At 51.2% G+C, this 22,552-nt stretch overlaps 9 protein-coding genes across 9 annotated transcripts; 2 read left to right on the top strand and 7 right to left on the bottom strand.

Annotated features, from left to right (window-relative positions):
- Window positions 1-5: 5 nt before the first annotated feature.
- Window positions 6-1,946, bottom strand: PMZ80_000513 (uncharacterized protein; the record flags this gene model as incomplete). The annotated part of the gene is made up of 2 exons (XM_064868963.1): window positions 6-1,641; window positions 1,807-1,946. The coding sequence occupies 2 exons, from the start codon at window positions 1,944-1,946 to the stop codon at window positions 6-8; spliced, it is 1,776 nt and encodes a 591-aa protein (XP_064734460.1).
- A 550-nt stretch (window positions 1,947-2,496) lies between these two features.
- Window positions 2,497-4,935, bottom strand: PMZ80_000512 (uncharacterized protein; the record flags this gene model as incomplete). The annotated part of the gene is made up of 1 exon (XM_064868962.1): window positions 2,497-4,935. The coding sequence occupies one exon, from the start codon at window positions 4,933-4,935 to the stop codon at window positions 2,497-2,499; it is 2,439 nt and encodes an 812-aa protein (XP_064734459.1).
- Window positions 4,936-6,578: 1,643 nt separating this feature from the next.
- PMZ80_000511 (uncharacterized protein) lies at window positions 6,579-9,899 on the bottom strand (the record flags this gene model as incomplete). Its single annotated transcript, XM_064868961.1, has 1 exon — window positions 6,579-9,899. The coding sequence occupies one exon, from the start codon at window positions 9,897-9,899 to the stop codon at window positions 6,579-6,581; it is 3,321 nt and encodes a 1,106-aa protein (XP_064734458.1).
- A 567-nt stretch (window positions 9,900-10,466) lies between these two features.
- Window positions 10,467-11,525, bottom strand: MIC33 (putative mitochondrial 2-oxoglutarate/malate carrier protein; the record flags this gene model as incomplete). The annotated part of the gene is made up of 2 exons (XM_064868960.1): window positions 10,467-10,515; window positions 10,564-11,525. The coding sequence occupies 2 exons, from the start codon at window positions 11,523-11,525 to the stop codon at window positions 10,467-10,469; spliced, it is 1,011 nt and encodes a 336-aa protein (XP_064734457.1).
- A 1,918-nt stretch (window positions 11,526-13,443) lies between these two features.
- On the bottom strand, window positions 13,444-14,718 carry PMZ80_000509 (uncharacterized protein; the record flags this gene model as incomplete). The annotated part of the gene is made up of 1 exon (XM_064868959.1): window positions 13,444-14,718. The coding sequence occupies one exon, from the start codon at window positions 14,716-14,718 to the stop codon at window positions 13,444-13,446; it is 1,275 nt and encodes a 424-aa protein (XP_064734456.1).
- Window positions 14,719-15,134: 416 nt separating this feature from the next.
- PMZ80_000508 (uncharacterized protein) lies at window positions 15,135-15,827 on the top strand (the record flags this gene model as incomplete). The annotated part of the gene is made up of 2 exons (XM_064868958.1): window positions 15,135-15,505; window positions 15,554-15,827. 2 exons carry the CDS (start codon window positions 15,135-15,137, stop codon window positions 15,825-15,827), a joined length of 645 nt encoding a protein of 214 aa, XP_064734455.1.
- A 269-nt stretch (window positions 15,828-16,096) lies between these two features.
- PMZ80_000507 (uncharacterized protein) lies at window positions 16,097-16,858 on the bottom strand (the record flags this gene model as incomplete). The annotated part of the gene is made up of 1 exon (XM_064868957.1): window positions 16,097-16,858. The coding sequence occupies one exon, from the start codon at window positions 16,856-16,858 to the stop codon at window positions 16,097-16,099; it is 762 nt and encodes a 253-aa protein (XP_064734454.1).
- A 1,054-nt stretch (window positions 16,859-17,912) lies between these two features.
- PMZ80_000506 (uncharacterized protein) lies at window positions 17,913-19,451 on the bottom strand (the record flags this gene model as incomplete). The annotated part of the gene is made up of 1 exon (XM_064868956.1): window positions 17,913-19,451. The coding sequence occupies one exon, from the start codon at window positions 19,449-19,451 to the stop codon at window positions 17,913-17,915; it is 1,539 nt and encodes a 512-aa protein (XP_064734453.1).
- A 2,259-nt stretch (window positions 19,452-21,710) lies between these two features.
- PMZ80_000505 (uncharacterized protein) lies at window positions 21,711-22,496 on the top strand (the record flags this gene model as incomplete). Its single annotated transcript, XM_064868955.1, has 1 exon — window positions 21,711-22,496. The coding sequence occupies one exon, from the start codon at window positions 21,711-21,713 to the stop codon at window positions 22,494-22,496; it is 786 nt and encodes a 261-aa protein (XP_064734452.1).
- Between the last annotated feature and the right edge of the window lie 56 nt (window positions 22,497-22,552).

The raw sequence follows: 22,552 nt of genomic DNA, 5'->3' as shown, positions 1-22,552 counted from the left end.
ATTGCTCAGTCCCCTGCCCTCATGTGCTCCAATTTCTCGACAATATGAGCAGTAGCAGTGGACTCATGCGCACCACCGTACAGCTGACTAGCCAGCAGCTCCGCCATCTCAAGCCAACGCAAGGCCTGGCCCATAAGCCCAAGCTCCCCATAGATCTTCGCCAAGTCCTCCAGGACATGCACTGACTTCTTATCCTGGATGAAGCAGCAGAAATCGGAGGGAGAGGGCGGCCATTCCTCGATGGAGTCAAACAACGGCATCTTGCCTGTTAATGCGAAGAGGCTGTACTCAATTGCCTCGTCGTAAGCATCGCCGCCTTGATCTACACAGACGTGTGCGAGCTCCGTGGCCGCCATTCGTGCGTGTTTTAGAGGTTTTGCTGTTTCGTTGGATTGGACCTGATGTGTGCCATTAAACATGGGGAGCTGGCTCTGGCATTTGCGAAACAAGGTCCGCGCCTTTGCGGCCGCAAGTTCAAGCTCACCATCTCTCCTTAGCAGGGTGATGATGGAGCACTCGAGCTTGACTGCCATCTCGGTCCCAGCGAATTGCGAATGATATGTGTGAATGGCGTTCAGCATGCACGAGAGTGCCCGCTCGGATACTTCGCGGTCGTGGTCGTCGTGCTGGAGCTCATGACATATCACTGCGATTGGATGAGATGGTGGGAGGTTGAAATAAGCGAGATAACTGAGGTACTGCAGCAGGATTGTGCGAATCCGTGAGCAGATCCTGGTGTTCACTGGCGACAGGGTTAGAAACAGCTCCTTCAAGAAGAGGAAGTCGAATGTCGTCGGGTTGCTGAGAGTTATGCGTGCGAGCTCACATGCTCTGTCGAGCGCTGGCCATGCAAGGCTTGATGACTGAACCTTGAGAAGGTAGATGCCGTGTTTGAGCTCGGACCAGAATGTATAACTTGGGGAGATGTGTTCGGACGGCAGGCTGCCGAGCGTGACTTGGTGGTCGTAACCTTGACCAGTAGGTGTGGCGGCGACTCCATCGTTGGCATCGAAGTAGGCGTTGATGCTCCTCAGCAGCTTCTCGACGTTGAGGGACTTTGATTCGTGTGGTATGGTCGGCGTTGGAAACATGACAAAGTCGAACTTGACGTTGTGCTGTGGAAGGCCTGGTCGGAACTGAACTAATGGTTCAAGCTCTGTAGACTGCGGACAAGTCTCAATCGTTGCTCGATCTTCAATCAGGACGAGAGGGTTAACAGCCGGCAAAAGAGCTGTACCCATGCCTGGCTGGTCGTTCTTGTTGGGAATGATTGTCTCAACAGAGATAGAATCCGGCGAGCGCGAGACCACTACCCATGATTGTGCTTCTTGCGATGGTGAGAGAAGGTCTCGAGATGCTCCTGGTGATGCTGACGATCGAGCCGAGGTCCTTCCATGAGACTGGTCAGGACTCGACTCGGGTGTGTTCGAAGCGCCTCGAGATCGAGACCGCGATTTGACATAGCGTATCAGCTTTGCATGGTCATTGACGTTGATGTCCAAGTGTCGTGCTTTGGATGGAATGGTGTCGCTTGTCCATGTTCCAGACTCGACTAACATATCGATGATATCGTCCTTCCTTGCTTTGCTAAGGTTCTTGGTGACATTCCAGGCTTTGAGGCGTCGGTCGTACATGCGCTTACTGCAGGGGAGAAGTCAGCATCGGAAAGTCTGGAGTTTTATAGATGTTCATATGACTAGAGAAGCCATTATCGTATGATACGAAGAGTAGTGCAATCGTGGAGTGGACCACCATTCGCGAGGGGCTTCTGGAAAGCTAAGTTGGCATGAATTGGGATCGACTTACGTTGCACGAAAGCCGTAGTTGGTGCTCATGACTTGATGGACATGCTTCAGAGGGTGCTTCTTGTAGAGAGAGACTATGGTAGATTTGTGGACTTCCCATTGGTCAGAGGAAGGTCCCGTCTTCTGTGAGCAGTCATCCATATATGCGTCTAGCTAGATCGGTGACCACGAAATGTGAGTGTAGTAAGGTGAAGAAACTACAAGACTTGTTTCTCGCATGTAGTGGTACAGTGTACCTGGGGCAACAATGGCAGATCCGAAGTCGAACCAGGTCGTGCCACGGTGCCTTTGGGACTTTTGGTGTGTAGAAGATGAGAAGAAAAGGACAATCTCCATGACACGTTGTGGTTAAGGCGATATGATGTACTCCCGAGCAGCGGAAGAAAATGACTTCAGGAGTTGTGACAGCAATGTGACCGCGGAGCTGCAGGGAACAAGGCAAAGTGTTCAGAGTACCAGGTCAGGCAGAAGTTGACAAAAGCACCCTGCAGTGCCAAGACAGCCTAGTCTTGTGATGATTGCAGAAGGCAAGCATAGCCCACCCTGCTGCATCATGTGGTCGTTCTTGCCCTGTCCAACAGAGTTGGCAACACATCTATAATGAGCTAAGGCATGATGAGACTTTCAAGGGGTCCAAAACATTTCGTGAATGCCACAGGGAACGCCAAGATTTGAGACCGAATGGGTACCCCTAGTGAATGCGGAACTCCTGTCTAGGTATCCCGTGGTCATCGACATATTTGTAGCACTCGCCATGCATAAACCCATCCACATAACACTCTCCTACAAGCGTGCAGTCCTCTTTCAATGGAGGATCTTGCATGTCTGTAATGATCCTTGGTGCCTGTGTCTGAGTGGGCACTGCTAGATGAGATGTCAAACCCCTCTTTGGTCGGAGCAGCACGGGTACAGCGCAGCCTCGTAGCACACAAATCATGTCTCCTACCTTTGCTTCTCCAGGCCCAAGTCCAATGATCCTCGCACCAGAGTCGTCATTTTGACACCTCGCAGAAACAAACAACTTTCTGTTCCAGGTAGTCGCGATTGCCGTATCTAGGAACTCCACCAGCGGAGCTTCGACTTTGCCGTTGTTGCGCACTTCTTTGAGATCCACGTGTGTGCGCTTTGCTCCGAGCTCGAATGCCCATTTGCAAGCAAAGCTGAATCTGTCAGGCGGTGCGCCAGTGAGCTCGTCTGGGCCTTTGTCAGCCACAAGCGTTCGCCAAAAGATGTCAGGCGGATCTAGACTGTTGTCAGTCCAGTTGAGTGCTTCGCGCCACTCGAAGGGAATGACGGCGTTGGTTGCGCGCTCGCAGGTTTCGGTAATTGTAGCGAGACGATGGCCGTTGGCGTGTAAGATGCGATTCTTGTCTATCGTGATTCTTCGTGCTCGTGTGCGGCCGCAGGCAAGATAGTGCCGTGCTTGGGCACCAGGCTGACCAATTAATGGGTCGGCATGGACCCTTGAGACAATCTCTTCGTTGTGTTCGGTACCACTCATTGGCGCGGCGTACTTGTTTCGCATGGTATAAGGTAACCACGATGGATGCGGAGCCTCTCCATCCCCTGGACCTGGAGCCCAATGGAAACACAATATGTCCAATCTTTCTGTCGTGGTAATGATGTGTTTCATTACTTGGGCGCAGAGGTCGTAGACGGGCATCTTATAGTCGATCGTGATGACGTCGTCAGGTAAGCTTTCATCGGCCTCGTTTTGTTCCTCTTGCTGTTCGGAAACTGTTATAGCAGGTATGACCGCGAGCGCAAAATCGTTCGTGACTGCTGTTGGTACACCGCCACTGTCAGCAGTCTGGGTGTGGATGGGTGATTCGAGTCTTTGGCGTTTACGAGACTTCATGGGTTTTGTCGCAGAGCGCTGCCTTTTCCTGGAACTTCCTGCTGGTGTTAAGGGGCTCTGATCAGGGATAGAAAGAGCTAAACATTCGGAAGGGGTCTGGGCCGGACAAGCGGTTGGCCCAGAAGACGAGTTCGCTTGGTGAGCTGGGCGTATTTGAATTGGCGATGGAGCAGGCGTGCTCAAGTTGAACGGATGACTTTTGCGTTGACCCCTCTTTCCAGGACCTGCATCGCTCGAGAGCCAAAGGATCGCATACACGATGTCGTGTGGATCGGTCACCTCAAACCTTGACAAGCTTGTCAACAGGGCTTCCAGCGATTTGCGATGCTCTGCGATCTCGCCATCCTTACGCTTGCGCAGTAAAGCTCGTCTGGTCTCAACAAGAATATTTGCCCCAGAAAGCTTGATCTCCCCGAAGAAGTCTCTCTCCTTGGCGAACACGCCGTCTTCTGCAAGAACGGCTCGCACTTGTTTGAACGTGGAGACAAACAGTGAAAGAGCGCCGGCGAAATCATCCCACGACAGGATCATATCATCTGAAAGCAGCACGGCTTCCCTAGCAGCTGCTATCTCCTGCACGATCCACAGCCTGGTGAACCAAGCTTTCCTAGTGAGTGCCGCAAAGGACTGCCACGATTCTTTGTGCTCTGGTTTCTCCAGAAAATCGCGAAGCTTTTGCAAATGTTTCAATTCTTTGACGAACTCAATACCCTTTCGTGTGCGGCCTTGGTCATCCGGCATACCCAACCACACAATGACTGACAGGGCACAGTTGTAGATCGTGCCCATTAGCGGAAGCTGCGTATTCTTGTCTTCTGTCGACTTCTGATTGATGCAAATAGCGTCGATCCACAAATACCGCGTCCATTGTATGCCTTCAGACTTTTTGCGCGTTGGATCCCCCTTGATGTGAACATTTTCCGTGTCAGACATGCTGCGCATCTTGGCTCGTATGGCCCTTAGCGCCTCGAACAGGCTTTGGCGCAACGGTATCGTGTAGAGCGCGTTCTGACCCTTGATGAAGAGCTGTGGCAAAGCATCCTCATCATCAGGCCGAGGGTCCCAGTGATGAGACAAGGCATGGTACCGCGGAACTTCCGGTGACTGGTTTTCGTTCTCGTAAGGTTCGAAGGGCAGAGCAGATTGCTCAGCAGTTCTCGGGAAGACCTCGTAATGCTCGATCTCGCCAAGCAACATTCTTTCGTCTGGCAGCAACTTTAGGAGCCTGATCTGCCCCTCCTCGAGGTCCTTGTAGACATAGCGTGCTGTCATCTCGGCGCAGTTACCGTCAAGATCTAAGAAGCTATTCTGTTTGGTGAAATGATTTCTCTTCCGTCGCTCTGAGTGTAGGTTCGATAGCGGCAAGAGGGGCCGATGCGCTCGTGAACGGCGGCGTTCAAAGCGACATGCTAAGTGGCAGGCGAAAGAAGCGCAGAGTAGATTACTACATGCAGCGTCTTTAATAGCTGATAAGAGTTTTCGTGGTCATCTTTTGTACATGAAGTCCGCCGATGATATAGCACGGTGGTCGCCCGTTGCCTGACAGGGTCGCGAAGCCATGACTTTGCCTGGCAGTAGGCGTAAGCAGGGATGCCGATGCAAATTGAGCGGTGAAAGTGTACCAAATGTTAATACAGGCATAGCTAAGGAGTCATAAATCTGAGCGGACTGGGAGCTGCAGCGGCTACTGACGTCTTGATCTTGTGGCATCGCCTCGCACTTCTAGCTAGCTTTATGCGTGCGCGAGAAGTTGAAGTCGCATATCAGTTTGAAGTATGCCAAGAAGTTCGCATATCGATCGCATGAGGTGGAGCTTCACCACTGTGAAGACTTGATCTGGGCAAGATGCCTATTGGAGTATTAGATAGGTCGAGCGCGAGGGGACAAGAGTCGAGCAATAATCGCAGCTGTACTTGTACGAAATGTCTCGATAGCTCGATAGCCCCTCGCGACAAGGCTTCTTGATGCCGGTGGCAATGCAGGTTTCAGCTGCAACTTCAAGCCACAGGCAGAAGAAGGTTCAGTGGGACAGAATCACCTTGTCGATTCTGGAATGAGTTGCATGCTGTTTCGTCTGGCGTGGGCGGAAAGTGCCGGACTTGTTCCTTTTTTGCGCCTGCTCGGCGAGCTTCTGCACGAAGCTCTCGAGGCAAAATTCACCAAACGTTTGGCTATCCGTCTTCAACGTTCGGCTGAAGATGGCACCTCCAGCCCCGATATCGTGTCTTGTGATTGTACCTAGCTTAGAAGGCGTCCCATGAAGACAAAATTTTGGACCACTCTGAATCAACAAAAGTTTCGAACATGACCATAAAGCCTATGTTTGTTCATTTTCCACGCAGATAGCTCAGTCGTATTGATCCCGTCTTATTTTCGCACGCTATGGCTCGTGCCGGTAGTTTGCTAGAGGCTCGAACTGAAGTTGGCACTTCTCGTGATGTCGACGGAGGGGATTCTTCAACATGGCTGCCGCGCGTGTCGAGGACGCACTTTCAGGAGTTGAACCCTAGGTCGCTGTCGGTTCTTGGTTCGGACAGCACTTTCCATGCTATCTGTAAAAGAGGTTTCAAGACGCAGTCGGCAGCTGCACTCATATCTACACAAGTAGATGGTATAGAGTTCCGCAATTACGGGTCTCGGTCGATGCACATTGCACGGTTGGAAGGAACACGACCCGCTTGCGTGCAGGTCAGACAAAAGTGCCTGAGGCACAATGCACGGTGCTTTTGTGGTCACTGATGAGTGTACGGATGGAACCTAAAGATGCATGATACGACTGTTGCCATGAAAACGATGGAATGATAGGGTCGCAATTTCGAATGCCCGTCACTTCTGGGAGACCCATGATCACCCTCTTCCTCAATATTTGGTACTATCGTATATACACTTCATAACAATACCCTACCCCCAGTGCATCACAACATACTCCCCACATCCATAACTCGTCCATTCTCATCAACAATTTCGTCCTCCTCCCCACTGACTTCCTCGATATCCTCCTCTTCAAAAACTTCACCCACCTCCTGCATACTCCCCCTAACACTCTGCGCCTGCGGCAACCCAACATTAACGCCCCGATGTTGCTGCTGCGCCTGTCGGATCGGTAACCCTCTCGCAAAATTACTGATGTCAAGCCTGTTGAAACGCTCCGTCATACTAGCTAGTTTCTCCGCTGTGCTGGTGGCCCCTTCACTTGCGCGGCGGACTGGATGCGACGATATGCTAGTGATGGGTGGCGCTCTATTCTGGTTCTGCTGCGAGGTGTTGGCATTGTAGCCGTGATTCTGGGCGGCGTAATAATCTTGGGCGCGGTGCGCTGCGGCTGCTTGTTGTGCTTGTCGTTGCGCCTGTTGTTGCTGTTGGATCGTAACACGACCATTTTGCACGTTTGCTCGAACGCCGAATTCGCGCTCGAGGTCGTTGTTGTTGGCTACGCCTTGGGCTTCAAGGTCTGAGATTATTGCTTGGTTTTCTCTGTTGCCTTCGAGGAGGAATTTGAGACACATGACTGCGTGTTCTTTAATGTATGGGTTGTGTCCGTCGTATTGTGTACAGGATAGAATCGTCCCGACGCCACCGTGGAGTCGAATCTGGTCTTGGACTGTAGGGCTCTTCCAGACAAGACTGGAGAGGACAAGGACGATGAGCTTCTTAAGATTACGCCATTCGAAGTCTGACGGATCTTGTTCGGGTGCAGTAGGAGGCTTGGTGGCACTGCCAGGCTGATCGTAAGGTCGTTCGACTTGTTGTAGTTGTGCAGCGTAAGCGTTTGAGGCATGTCCTCTGAAGCTCTGCGGATTCCTAGGCGGAGCTTTTCCATGTGGTGGCATGGAGCTGGTTAGGGTGGCTTTCGGTATACTGGCGTCGAGCTCCTTGATCAGAGTGACTAGATCGTAGACGATCTCCCACTCGATCAATAGCCGCTTCCAGTCGTTGTTCTCGGTGAGCACAGCGAAGAATTCGAGGAATTGGTAGACTCCTTCGTAGACACGCTCCATATCCCAGAGGTTAAGTGGGAAGTCCTCGGCTATCGCTAGGTTCGATCGAATTTGTCCCTGAAGGTAGATCAGCGCGCAGGTCTCAGGGATGATGTTGCCTCTGAAAACCGTAAAGATGTATCTGACAGTCAGAACATCGACTCTGCTGAGCGGCGCCGGGTTCCGTGGTCTTGCAGGTAATCGGTCGTCCCCGTCTCGCTGATTCTGAGAAGGACTATACTTCGTCCTGAAGATATGCGTCAGAATCTTGATAACAACAGCCTGAGCAGGAGATATTATGTCCTTTGCTTGACCGAAGTCGGAGTATGCGTGGGACATGAGACCATTCTTGAGGATCGCTTCCATGATCTGCACCATCATCTTGAAATAGAATTCATCGTCGGGCAGGTCCCATGCTGCGATGAAGATCAGGAGCTCCCTAAGAACGTTCCGACCAGCCTCTTGGGCTAGTAGAATGTGACAACGGACAGCCTGCATATTTCTAGCGCCTTGCCTGTCGACGCTAGTATTATTCTTTATGCCAAAATTGTCGACTATACCCGCCTGTATGATCATGGGTAGTGCTTCGATCTCGGTCGGTCCGAGCACAAGTGGCACGTCTGTGAGTAGGCCTCTCTCTTGATCACCTGGACGTCTGTAATCCTCGCCTTCTTCCTCTTCCTCCTCCTCTTCTTCCTCTTCCTCAACACTGCCCTCAGCACTTTCGTCGACCACATCATCTTCAAGGACACCTTCGCCCTCAGCTTCAATCTCGTAGACCTGCTCTCCGTTCTCATCAAGCATAGGCTGATTATCCTGCAACCTAGCCATTAGTTCATCCTTAGCCTCCTGCAGTGTTTCAGCAGCTGACTCAGAAGTCCTCGGCATGACAAGATCATCCTCCGTAATGTCTTGCTCGGTCGTTGCAAGGTTAGCATAATTCGCCAGATCCGGCAAGTTATCCAACTGCCGTCCTCTTGCGGTCAACAACGAACTCGCTCGTCTCGGTACAGGTGGAGGTGGCCTCGGTGCAGTCCGCGCACTGAAGTCTCGAAGTGCTAGATGCTCCCTGAGCGCAGCACCAGCCCGTAGCAGAATATCTGGGTTATCGTCCAGCTGTGTTGCAGTCAAGCCCGACATCCTCTCCAGATCAGTCCGTATCTTATCCATCAGCGCTTTCTTCCTTTCCTGCGATGCCGGATCCAGCACTCGTTCGGCACTCATAAGGTCGAACAGCGCATGTACATCCTCGATATCGTATCCCAGATCTGCAGCCGTGATCTCCTGTAACTCTTTCAACGCACCAGGTCCAATTCTCAATTGATCGACTCGTCCGTCAGACACCTCGACCTCAATCTCAGCTTCCAGCTCGCCTTCCACGCCCTCCTCCGACTCTTCATCGAGCCTCTCAAGTTCGCCAACCGCTCCACCCCTCTGCCTCCCCTCAATCTGCGCAGTCACAGCCTCAACCTCCCCCATCTCTCTCCGTCTCCCCTCAACACCAAGCCCTGCACTCCCGAACAGGTCAAGCCACAACACCAGCTTCCGCTGCTCATTGTGCATAATAAAATTATGCAGAAACTGCAGACATGTTATCAACAACCTCTTGTACAGATTCACCACCTTCTGCCATTTGTCCTGATTTCTATTTCGCTGTGTGGTAGTTCCATCGCTATTGATCGAGGTTGCGGTCTGTGCAGTGCTCGAGGTGTGCGTCGTCGTCTCTCCATCGAAGCCACGGGCTGTGACCCGCACGCAGACATCAATCAAACGCAGTATAGCTTGATCGAAGCTCTTTTCCGCTGCTAGATTCTGCGCACGGCGAGTCGTAGCTAGTAAATTCCGCGCAATCGTACATAGGTCATTGAGACGTTCGATGTCCTTGATCAAACTCAGGTAATTCGACGCAATCAGATCAGAGGATGAGGCAGTTGCGCTACCATTGATGTTACTGTCGTAATCATGTCCATTTCCGTTCGCTACGTTGGCTTTCCAAGCGAAGCATTGTGTGTCGAGAACTGGTATCGCTCTGTTCAGTACTGTGGTCAGACCGACCCATACGGCCGGACTAAAGCCCAAATTCTGGCGAACATCGGCTTCCTGATGCGACTTGTAGAGAATCTGCTTGCCGGCATGGAGGAGATGTTCGAGGCGTTTGTCGTCGATTAGGCCGCGGGACTCGTAGTGGGTTTGGGTACCAGAGAGAACGATCTTCAGTAGCAGCTCTGGCGCAGTGACAGGTGCACGTCTTTCTGCCATCTATCGCGCTCGTCGAGCTCTGTCAGGACTCAACACCTTCAGCTGGCCTGTTTCATATGGACTTTTTTGAGTCGGGCCCTATGATAAATGCTCCGCTCTCCGCAGCCGGGCGTGAGCCACCCGAAACGGAAGCTTACCCGGCTACCCACTACCTAGTGACAAGCCTCACATCAGTAATACACGTGGTGTAAAGCCAGGGAGACTCGGTGGAAGGGATAAAATATCAAAGCTAAAGTTGTCTTCGTCTGTCTTGATGATGCATCTTTGTGCTATCTTGCTATGTACTGCTATCTGCTGTTGATGCTGATGCCTTGCATATCGAGCTGCAATAGTAAATGGGTATAGTCTGATGATTTAAGCAAGTCGCTAGCAAACAACGACACCTGTGCTCTCAGAAACACAGGGCAGCAGTCGCTCTCGCCCGTCGATGGTCCGCCAACTCCGCTTCGAACGCCTATTTACAAACGATTGGTTCAAGGCCCTCCTCACCTTGATTGTGTCTTCAATCGTGGCTTGATGAGCTAGATCACCTTAAGAACCTCCTTTGATGTGTTCCTTTGTGGCCATTTATGCTGTGATGAGCTTCAGGTAATCGGCAACGATTAGGGTGATCATTCTGGGAACAAGTCAGCAAAGGCCAAGCAGAAAGGGGTTTCACACTTACGCATGGGGAGCAATTCTAATGTAGTAGGTACCAAACCCACGATAGAATCTCATGAACCCTTCATCCTTGACGACTTTCTTAGCACAATCCACGAAGCCCTTGTATGGATATGTGCCATCTGGACGTTTTGATTGCTTCTGCAATCTGGTCTTGACGAAGTCGAATGGTAGGGAGAAGAATGATGCGAAGAACCCTGCTATGGCGGACGCACCAAATCTTTGCGTCGATTCGGAAAGTTGCGGTGCACGTGTCTTGAGTTGGGCTTTTGACTCAGCGAAGAATGTCAGTTGACCAAAGTTCAGCGCCATGGCGCGAATGACTGTTGGCGAAGCACCAGTCCATAGTGCGCCGACACCTTCAGCCCCGGCAATTCGTTTCAGAGCGTCGAAGACTGATCGGTAGTTGGCTCGTTCGGACTTTGGTTTCAGACCATCCGATTGCATGCGGATCAGTGCTAAATCTGCTGGATTCCCGACCATCGCAGCCAGACCACCAGCCGTCAAGCCAGCAGCACTGCGTTCGAGGAACGTCACGCTGGTACCGTTCTTCTCCGCTCTTGATGCGAGCAATGTCTGGAATGTGTCGAAGAAGCCCAATCTTGCGGTGGTATATACGGCTTGTCTGAGAAGACCTGCAGATAGACCAGAGTATAGATCAAGCACTTTTCCTTGAGCAATGATATCTTTGGCTACACCTAATGGTGATGGTCTTGGGCCACCTCTTGCTCCCTCGCCTGCCAGTTGTATTCGTACTTTGACCATGTCTATCGGCTGAATGCACATCGTTGCAAACATTCCGGCTAGGCCGCCATTGACGAAGGGTAGGGCCGCTCGTACAGCGGGCACATGGAGAAAGTCCTTCTTAGCTTGTGTTGGGTTCTGGACTGCTTCCGCGGCCGCGGACTCGACTCGCTGAGCAGCGGATCGAGCGCCTTCCGTGACACGAGTCACTGAGCCAGACATGTCTACTGACTCGGACAGGATGATAGCGAGGTTCCGGCTGTCTGGATGTGGAAGTTAGCGACTTCTGCCTGATTGCGAGAGTTGCGTGCCCATGTGGGGCAGTGATACTGATCAAAAGATGTGACAGCGACGCCAACGACAAAGAAAGTATTACGAACCTTTCAAAAGCCGATTGCCTATGTCAGTCGATGAGCCTCAAATGGTGAGCACCGCATTCGTCGTGTGAATAGGCGGTGGAGAGTTCCTTGCACGTGCGGAGACGCGTGTTCGTACTCACTCGATGCCAGTGATATGTCTTCGATCGAACACAGGTGTGCAATGGTTATCGACGTCGTTAGGTGAAAGGCAGTAAGCAGTGATATGATCTCGGAACAGAACAGCAAGCAAGTAAAGGATTCGAGATGTGAGGAGAGTATTGCCAATCGGAAGAAATGAGTACAAGTACGCCGTACGTGCGTGGAAGGTGCGCTATTTGAAGTGAAGGGAAAGAGGAGCTGTGATGTGCCTGCCGCACGTAGAGCTTCTGACGAATGGCAAGTACGACACTGGACGCAAGGACACGAATAACGCGGCCCAGGTTGCAAGCCTGAGTATCAATGCGGGAAGTGATACACAAGGGCTTGCCCTACTTCGAGTAAGAAGCATATCCGACTTGTTCGACATTGGTGGTTACTGCCTGCGGGGTATGTTGGCCAAGTCCGGGTACTACAGTTGAGCACCCTGGTCCATGAATTCGATTTCATTGGCAGCAGGTCGGCAACGATTTCACGAACGAGAACAGAATCAGAAGACGGAAGCTGCTTTTGCAAGCAATGTGTCTATGTTCATTCTCATCAATGTGCGAAAGCGTGAAGCGCACATGTTAGTTGTTTAGTTTGGGTACGCAGAGCAGGCTAAGCATCACGTCTCAGCGATCCACAATTGTTGTATCGTTGTCCATGTTCCAAGCTTACTGCTGCAGAAACTCGACTTTCGATATACGATAGATCCTTGTGAGAGGCGACAGAATGTCTACGCCTAAGGTACCTTCAAGATCGTTTCGTGATACCCTTATACTGGAAACTACGGGCTTGCCTGTAGAAGTTGAGGCAGGCCTGGCAGGTGCCTCTCTTGTGGAATGACGTTTAGCGTCAGCGGGGTCGCAATTAGCCTTTCGTGCTCGAAAATCCGGGGAAGGCTCCCAATCTGGTTTCCACTGCCAAGTGTCCTTGTGCTCTGACAATGAGCTCACTGGCTGCTTTCCGCTCTATCTATGGAAGATTATTTTCTTTCTGAACGAGCAGTATCAAGTAGAGGCCCGACTCTTGCCATTGTTTGCAAAAGTCAAGCGCACTCGTCGACCGTTGAGACACGCTTCCACTATTGGGTAGACTTCCGGCTTCGAGTCCACAGCTTAGCGCAGCCAAAAAGCAATTCGATTATCGATAACAGAGGCCGCATTCTCCCGATTAGCTCGAAGTGCTCCTGCCATGGCACCCCTCGGAAAAGCAACGTGGGCACCCCGTCACGCCTAAATTGCCTCAATTTGTGGGAACCTTTGGTCAGGAACGCTCACCTGGAGCGCTGATCTCGCTTTTCCGATACGTGCCAAGCCGTGCATGGCTTGAGCAGCCGCTGTAGCCTCGTGCCCGGGCTCGCGCACCGGGACGCCGTAGGAAGCGCATGTGCAAGTTGGAAAGTAGCCTTAGTAACCGTTGTCACGAAGCCATCGAAATAGCACTCTGCAATCGTGGGCGTGTTGGCGGTACAGCATCGTCGCCGTCTGCAACATCCGGCCTGAAGACTGCTACGCCGAGTTGGTGGGGCCGCGAAGGAATGGATCTGAGAACAACGTGTTTTCAACAACGTTTTGACACGTGCTGTTCCTGTTGGTTTCATCCATCATCGAAGTGTAAGTGCTTGCTAGTACTGCTCGGATCTATCCTTTCTTTTTCAGCAGGCTTTTCACATTGAATGGCTTCTTGATCTCCTTGATCCGCCTCATCAAATCCCTCATCTTCTTCTCGCGTTGTTCGGGAGATACATGTTCTCGTTCGGTGTCCACGCCATCGAATTGGGATATGGACATAGAAGACCGATCTGCGCCTCCCTTCTTCTTTAGGTTGTGCTTCTTGATAGCATGGTATGCCAGAGCCCAGCCAGGAAACTTCAATTTCTTGCCTGCACTTCTATCGCTGTCTGGGTGTATCATGAGCACTGTCTCTTGCGCGTCAGAAGACCGCCATGGACAGTATTCCAGATGGCTTTCTATCGCATCTAGGTGCTCCATAGTCGGCGTCGGCCCTCTATAGAGCCACAGGCCAAGGGACCTGAAGCAATGCTTGCATTCAACGACATCGGCCTCTTTGTACTGCCAACCACAGACAGCAAGCTTCAACGCGTTCAGATTTGCAGGCGTGAACTGAAGCTCTTCGAGATCATGAATATTAGGTGCAGGCAAGTCTTCGTATGCGGGCAAATCTGATACAGTAGGGACATCCTCGATCTTCTCAGCCATGCTCTCGAAACGACCGCGCACCGCGGATACAACGTTCGATGTGTTGAGGAGACCTTCGATCCTCTGTATTGCCGAGTCGCAACCACGTCTTCTCCATGGACAGCTCTCCGAGTGCGAAGTGGTTATCAGGTCTCCATACCTCTTGATCAGCGCTTCGTAGACCTCCACAGCCATATCGTCGGTCGCCTCGCCTTCCTCCATCGGAACTTCCCTCACAGCGTTGTTCTGCTCTGTATCGGCCTGATTCTCTTTGTCGTCCTCCTGCCTACTCTTCATGTCCAGGTTAATCGTGACTCTCTCCGAACAGGAGCCACATGAGACAGTATCTACATCAGCACAGACCCAGCCTCTCTTCGCCCACTCTGCTGCATTGATAGCCACAGTAGAAGGTATGTGCCATTTCGTAACATGTCTGAAGGTCTCGAGTCGTTCTAGAAATGCTGCTCTGCTCGATGGCAGGTAATGGCCAAGCAGAGAGCTGTGCGATGTAGATTTGCTCAGTGTCGGTGTAACACGGCGCCGCTTCGATGCTTCCAGCAATTCTTCTCTTAGAGTCCTTTTCGTGGTAGAAGCATTATCGCGCGAATTCAGTGATGCTCGACGTTCGGGATATTGTGCTTGTGGAGAAGATGGCTCTATCAGCGATTCGAGTATGCGGTCAAACTTTCGTTTCTTAGTCTCGATTGCGTACGACATTGAATGTTGAAAGTGTCAAGCAGTTGGTGAAGGTGCATAGCGTATGAACTGAAGCCGGACCAAGAGCGCATGTTGTAAACAATGGAATGTGACAATTCTTGTCGGCCTGGAAGCCTAGAAGTGACGTTTCTGGTGCCGACACCAACGCGAGAATACGCGTCGCTCCTGCCGAGTATCTCTGGCTGTCGAAGCTGCACCCCCTCCGGTATGGGCAGAAACTGGTAGTCTCCTTGCTCGTGGCAATCACGTTTCTGTTATTGCATTTATGCCTCTCAAGCTCTGTATCGCGATTCCGGGCAATAGAGCTTACGCTTCACCTCGTGATACCACGCCCCTGGACATCGCGAGTGAACCTTTTCCCTAATATACCCTCTCCGCTTAACACTCTAAGCACAGTCAGTATTCAGCTACTGAACATGGCAGATGAAGAGCAGCATGGCTCATATACTCCTCTTTTACATTCAGATCGACACCGCCTTAAACATACCTCAAAGGACTTCCTAGCTCGCCATTTTGTCGATTCGAACCCGTCCGCGAACAGGATACGGCACTTTTTGCAATGGTTTCTGACCTCCAAATATGGCCATTACTTTGTTATGATCCTAGTTACCCTTGACGTGGCTGGTATCTTTGCCGACTTCCTCATCTCACTCCACATATGTGAGCATAACGGGGAGGACGTCAAGGTCTGGCAGAGAATCAACGAAGGACTCGACATACTCAGCTTAGTATTCAGCTGCTTGTTCATGGCAGAATTGTTGTGTAGCATCTATGCTTTTGGCTTCAGGTAATTTGGCCAAGTCGCCCGCAGTAGGTGTATGACTAACATATCTAGCTACTTCAAATCTAAGTTTCATTGCTTCGATGCTACAGCTATTCTTGCTAGCTTCCTTATTGATGCGTTGACCCGTGGACCAGTGGAAGAAGCAGGGAGCCTCATCATTATACTCAGACTCTTTCGTGTGTTCAAGATCATCGAGGAGTCTGGGACTATTGCCACAGAGGAGATGGATGGATATGCAGGGAAGATAAGGCAGCTTGAGCAAGAGAACGCGAATCTACGACAACGTATCCGCATAGCGCCCCAAGCATCTCCAGAGGGTCAATAAAGCAGCGGCTATGATACACCTTGATGATTCGGGATTCAACCGTCGCGATGTCTGAAGGTAACGGTACGTTAACGACACACTAGTGGCGCCTGTCATCAACGCAAAGTTGGTCTTATGTGAGCATGTTGAGAATTGAGTACTGCTAAGAGAGAACAATGCAGAAACAACGGTATAGATGCGACCAAGTTCGGACCAGCGCCTGCCTGACGATATTGAATGCGTGCGGTGCCTCGATAGAAAGCAGCTGCCACACCAACGCAACCTGCCTCTCACGTCGTCTTCATTTTCCCCTGCACCTGCAACCACTTCTGATAGTCCTCCACCCCAACATACCTCTCCATCACAGCCGTCTTCCCCTGCCACCTCGCAACCGCAGCCAACAAACCCTGCAACCTCCACGGCACCCACCACCTCAACGGCCCAAGCACGTTCCACACAGGCAACATAACCGGCGCAGTCTCACTCTCATGCTGCATCAACATAATCCGAAACACATCCATCTTCTCCTTCCCCTCATGCACGTCACTCACATATCCCAATATACTCTGGAAAAACAAATGGTCCATACTAGGCGGGAATATGCCCTCTTCCGGGCCGGGTAAGCGCGGGTGAGCCCAGACCAACAACTTCGCGTCCACATCTGCCTCGTCGCGCGTCTCGGGATGCGAAGATGGCGGAACAGGCCAGAAACTATGCACTACCCACGGATCGATGGTCTGAACGCCGTCGCGTGCGGTGTACACACGATCGACACACCCCCAACCCTGTGTGCCGCCGACGCGCCCCTGTAGCACGACGAACGATTCTGATTGCGAGAAGTGCAGGTGTAGTGGTGGAGATTGGGCGTAGGCTTTGCCTAGGTGGGTTTCGGGGTGCGACATGTGGTAGGTTCCGAGCATCAGAACTGAGGCGTTGCGTAGGGGATGCGGACTGAGGTAGGTCATGCTGAAGGAGGAGTTGAAGAGGTGGTGGGGCCCAGCGATAGGTGTTTCGGAAGGGAGGACTGTGGCGAGGTTGGGGGTGGAGGACATCTTGAGAGTCGTTGAATTTGTTGTTGCTCATTCAATTCGCTGTGGTTGTGGCAATTCAAGGGTTGTGTATGGGGCTGCCTGGAGATCGAAGGGAAGTTGCACAGCTTCAATAATGTCTTCTCCGCTGTTATCAGCTCCGCCTGAACGTGGGACGCTGTTGCTATCTGCACTGTGAGGACAATGTTTCCAGAGTTGCACTCGCGACGCTCTATGAAGGTCGAGCTACTATATCATACCGTTTTCTGAGGAGGCCAAGCCATGAAGTAGTTACTCAACTTGTTCACGTCCGAAATTACTGATATCTTACCGTGAACCAAGCATCGGCATTGTTGTACAAGCTAAGCTGATAGCGCTGACGAGTGACGCGGCTCTACATGGGGGCCAGAACCTATATGGTGGGAATCATGAGCTCTGCTGTGATTAGTCATTTGGTATGTATGCGAAGAAGAACAAGAGCCCACGTTCTACTGGGTTAGAAGCGAGCATGGAGGGTGGCCTAATTTGGCTATGCAGATGCACCGATGGTACGTAAGGGGTAATATGGTTCTGATTGCTGCTCAACGCTTCCTGCCTACTATATGGCATGCCACCACTTGGTCTAATCGGCATGTTCGCAGCACAGCGTAGCATTTCGCGCAGCAAATGACTTGACAGTCCCAGCGTACTTTCTGACATGCTCGAAGACCATGCGCGTATTTTGAGTCTCTGTATCGATCGTGAAGAAGCGGAGAGTGTTGCGGCAGAAGCGCTGCGCAGGCCGAAGCGAGGTAGGGACAGTTTGGACTTGACCGGCCTGTGCCATGAGCTTTGATTTCTCGTCGCGAGTGTCTACCACGTAGTGCTGGATGGCTCGTCTATGATCTAGAAACATTTTCGGATGTGGCTTGTAGTTGTGAGGGTCTGTGTCGTAGGAACTGCCCTAGGTGTGGTGATTCTGGCTCCTTCAGTGTTCGGGTGCACGAACATGAGATAAGATATCCCATGAAGGAACGAACCCTTTCCTCAGACCCTAGCACTTGACACCGTTTTCAGTGAAGCGAAGCAATACGTTTAGCTACCGACCGCTGTCGCTTCCAAGACTCTCTTTGCAATCATCTATCTTTTGCCCGAGGTCAAGGATCTTTGCATAGTCCTTGAAGTTGCCTTGAAAGCTGGTCGGACCTTTCATGAACGTTCGACGCATCTTTCGTGGGAGTCGCAAGGCTTCTTCGATGCAGGCAGCGGTACGATCGAACTGGGCCCTCCAATCGTCCAGGTCAATGTATGGGCCAAGGGGTCCCGTATGATTCTCCTCAAGCCGATCCGCGCACTCTCGTGCCAGTTGCAAACAGTAGTGCGAAAGTTTGGGGTTCATGTAGCCTGGTTGAGCGAACGGGCGAATATCTCTACATCGTTTAATTGCCAGTCGGCGAGACAAAGCATGGCTGACCTTTTCCCATAGCAGTCGACCATCCTCGCTGACGACGAATTGGACACGTCTCCGGGTTGGCGCCATAGAAGCTCGAGCTAGGGCAAGGTATAGATAAGCCTTCTGCATAATAGGAGGATGGACGAAGGGGCTTGGACTGCTGTCTTCATCCTGGACGGCTAGTATTGCTTCGGGCAACCAAGTAAGATACTCATCCAGGTACCACACGATGTCTCGCTTGCCTGCGAAGATCTTCAAAGCCCTACACTGCCTGTCAAAGCTATTCGGTAGACGAAGCATACATTCAGTATAAGCAGAATAGAGCAAGAACACAAGTTGGCCGCTGAGTCGACGCGCACAGAGTGCTTCTTCGTCGTCGAACGTGAGCCAGTGCTGGTGCGCCAGAGTCTGATGGTATTGATCAGTAGCGCGGAATATGGCGAACAGCAGCTCGTGGACCGGGGTGCCCTCTTTGAGCGAGCGAAGGATTTCGTCCAGGTGGTCCTGAGACACACCCAAGAAGCCTGTCGTCCCATGTTCTGTGCAAATGGTATCGCACAACCACTGATCCTCGTCACCAAGATGCTCTGCCTCAGAATCGATCGTCAACGTGAACCTGCCGCTACATCCTTGAAGCATCCTTGCAAGGTGGCTCAGGATCCCACCGAGTTGAGCCTCCGTTTGTGGACTTGTCGAATAGCGGAAGAAGGATATATGTTGCGTCGTGCAAAGCCCATGAAGTCTGTGAGCGACAAGCAACCCGAAGTCCAGCAATGACGTCTCGTCCGCAATAAAGCTGAAGCTGAGGACAATATGTTTCTGCTTACATTCATCGTTGGCGTCGAAATCCACGTCCAACCGTGATAGATCGAGATCTGAATTGCTTGCTATTGATTCAAGGAGGAGTGTTTGCGAGTACTGTCGCTGTAGCGTCTTCTTCAATATCTTAGACCTCCGTCCTATGGCAATGCATTCATGAATTCTGGCGCTGACGAGGACAAAGTCTCTCTCAAGGACGTGGTGACAAATCTGTCTGGTGGCTCTGTCGATCGCTAGGATAGTTTGCTGTAGCCTCGGCGGAGAGTAGAACTCGGTAACCTCGTCTGTGGATAGGAAGAGTGCCAATCTGAGGATTTTAGTTTGTATTTCGACCGGGATAATCTGCCACCCGGCAGGTTTCGCCATTGGCGATAGTCCTTGGAATGGACAATTGAGAAGTCCCTTGTGGTCACCAGGTGTACTGACTCAGAAGACTCTAAAGGTATGGTAGACATGACATACAAGTTCTTGACGTACCTTTTCCTCAAGTATCCATGACCGATTCAATCTCCAACAGCACAATGTTACACACTGGGTAGTCGCCACCATGAAACAACACTTTCACAACTGTCCTTTGGTTTCGTGTACGACACTATTTGCGAGTCGTAGCAACTCAACATTATTCAGGCATCAACCGTCGTTGTTGGGTTCTCCCAGGACCTGCCGTGCTCCACGAACATAGTTGGCCGTCCGAACTCCCGCCATCGAGATGGTTTGTGGATGTGTAATAAAAGTCTGCTACTCGTCCAAGACACATCATGTTCGCAGCGAGCGGCTGTGATACATTTGCGTGTTCACCACCACCGCAATTCCTCCTCGCGCCGGCACAGCAAATTGACCGTGCGCGCATCAGTCAGTGCCACTCGACGTGAGGCAGCGTCGACTACCCTGCCAGCCATCTTGCCCTCAAGGACGAGAACCACCTACAATGAATGAGGGTATTCCACTCTCGGAAAGCCTTATTCGGGGCGAGCCTCTCGTCTGGGAGTCATATTGTTGAATGTCATTGAACTCGAATATACACATACTCGAAGATCGTCAGCTTACAAGAAGTGACAATTTATAGTGATGAATCTGTGTTGCTTTTGCTGTAGTAAGGTAGTATGCTCGAAGGTATGTTTCGGATCAAGCTACTACAGCGTTTCATAGCAACCTCTGTAGCATTTGTTTCTTCTTCCACCTCGTTCCGGGCTACCTTGCCTCACTAATCTGACTGCAACGTCATTGTGGAGCCTTCGGTCCTGCCGTTTGGCAGTCTGATCCCATAAGGCCCCGATTTCGATTTTGTGTTCTGGATTTCATCCTCCTTTTCCACCTTCTTATACAATGTATTCAGCGGTAAGTAAAAACAGGTGCGTTTCCCTCTCTTTTCTCTTCTACCAAATAACAGCTGCTAAAGGTAAATTACAAATCGGCGGAGGTATAACGGAAGTAGGGACTAGTCAGCGAAGACGTTTCGGTGACATCTTTAAAATAGACACAAATTTCTAGGGGCTATAAAAGGTCGCTGCCGTTGACTTAGGAGAGGAGGAATTATTTCGCTTTTTCTTATTTAAGGATGGCCTGATGATTCTTAACGGGACGCAGCTATTTAGCGAAGCGAAGGATATTATGAAATCGAAACGGTACGTCTGTATAGGAGAGGTTCTACCGGTTTTTCAGGATTCAGAAATGCGCTAAAACGGCCCCGTCATCGCTGGTAATCCGGGAAACAGTTATACGCATCAGAATCGCAGCGCGATTCTAATACCCTAGGCGCGTAGTAATAATTCAGCCGATTTTTAGTAGAAAAGCTCTCCTCAGAAAAGAAGATTAGAATCACGGCTAAATTGTAATACAAAACGCCGTATCGGCACTTGTGGGATCAGACGACCTGCGGATTTTGCGCTTCGCGCTAAAAATCCTTAGCGCAGGTCTTCTGATTAATGAGGCAAGGCTACCGGTCGAAAACACGTCGCGAGCGATTCATCCTGATACCTCCGCAAGATGCCAATGCGCACCACCCATTCAATACTGTCCTACGGAGCCTCCGCTGCCAGATCACTCAGTATGCATTATTGCAACACTATTTGATCACACGCAATCTTCGATCTGTTGTGTTTGAGAGTACGTCGAGTACTTCTCTAAGCTAACCTCGTCAGAGGGCGTGCGCTCATAACCGAACTCGAGGACCGTCAATGCTGGCTCTCCGTTCAGATTGACGGCGACAGCAGTGAGCCATCGCCGGCTTGCTTGTGCAGCATGTACTGCTTGTTACTGTAGACTGAAACTTGCAGTTCCGGTGCATATCAACGCTGAAATCACTATCACCACCGATCACGCTAATATAACCATCACAGCTTCTAATCCTCGGCCTGAGAAAGGAAAGTGAAGGGGACGACTCGGTCAATCGTCCATAAGGCCGAAGATATGGTATATCTTAGAGCTAGCAAGAGCCTGCTCGCCGGGACGTGCAGACTGAGCTTCAACCTTTCGAATTTCGAACCGCGCATCCAAGACCTTGCTCAACTTATTGAAGGAACTCGACAACAAGGAAGATCAATAAACGCAGGAGCGAGATGGCGCAGACAAGGGCTGAGTCAAGACGATGCGTACCAAGTGGCAGCGGCATGTTGCGCAATACGCATGGACCAGGCAGAAACATACGGTGCAGGACAGCTTCCTGTAGGACGAAAGATTGGTTTTACGAACAAGAGCATCTGGCCCGAATACAACATTTATGCTTCCAATTGGGGATATATGTATGCGAATACCGTTCTCAGTTTGCGCGAGAACCCGACTTTCGAATTTAACCAGAGAGCGATGTCTTTGCAGCCTAGAATTGAGCCTGAGGTTGTATTGCGCATGGCATCTGCACCTTCTGCTTCTATGAGCGACACTGAGTTGTTAGATTGCGTATCATGGTTTGCTCACGGGTTTGAAGTTGTGCAATCGATTTACCGGGACTGGAAGTTCAATTCGGCGGAGACAACAGCGGCAGGAGCACTCCATCAAGTACTGCTAATAGGTCGGACGATCCGGCCTGCGGCATCCGCATCCAAGGAAGAATTTATCTCGGCTCTAGGCGATGTCAAAGTCGACCTCTACCGTAACCAAGAATTGATGGATCGTGGTGGTGCCAAGAACGTACTGGGAAACCCTCTGAACGCACTGCGACATCTCTGCGAAATCCTGGAGAATCAAAGTTTACATCCACGTATACTGCCCGGAGAAATCATCACCACGGGTACGATGACCAAGGCTCTGCCTATCTCTGTCGGTGATCGTTGGCACACCACGTTACAACAGGACGGCCTCCAGAGTGTGGCTCATCAAGGCAAGGGCTTTGAATCCGCAGGGGTGGAGTTCAAGTTACGGGAAGGGTCGTATCCGATTCATGTAGAAAAGTCGCTAGCACTGTCAAACGAGTAAGCAGGTGCGATGCAATACGTACCTATACAGTATGGTAGAAGAATGGCAGAAGTGTA

This window comes from Knufia obscura (genome assembly GCF_036327395.1).
Source record: "Knufia obscura strain CCFEE 5817 isolate CBS 148926 chromosome Unknown scaffold_1, whole genome shotgun sequence".
Lineage (NCBI taxonomy): Eukaryota > Fungi > Ascomycota > Eurotiomycetes > Chaetothyriales > Trichomeriaceae > Knufia > Knufia obscura.
This window is presented reverse-complemented; position numbering and strand designations above follow the sequence as displayed.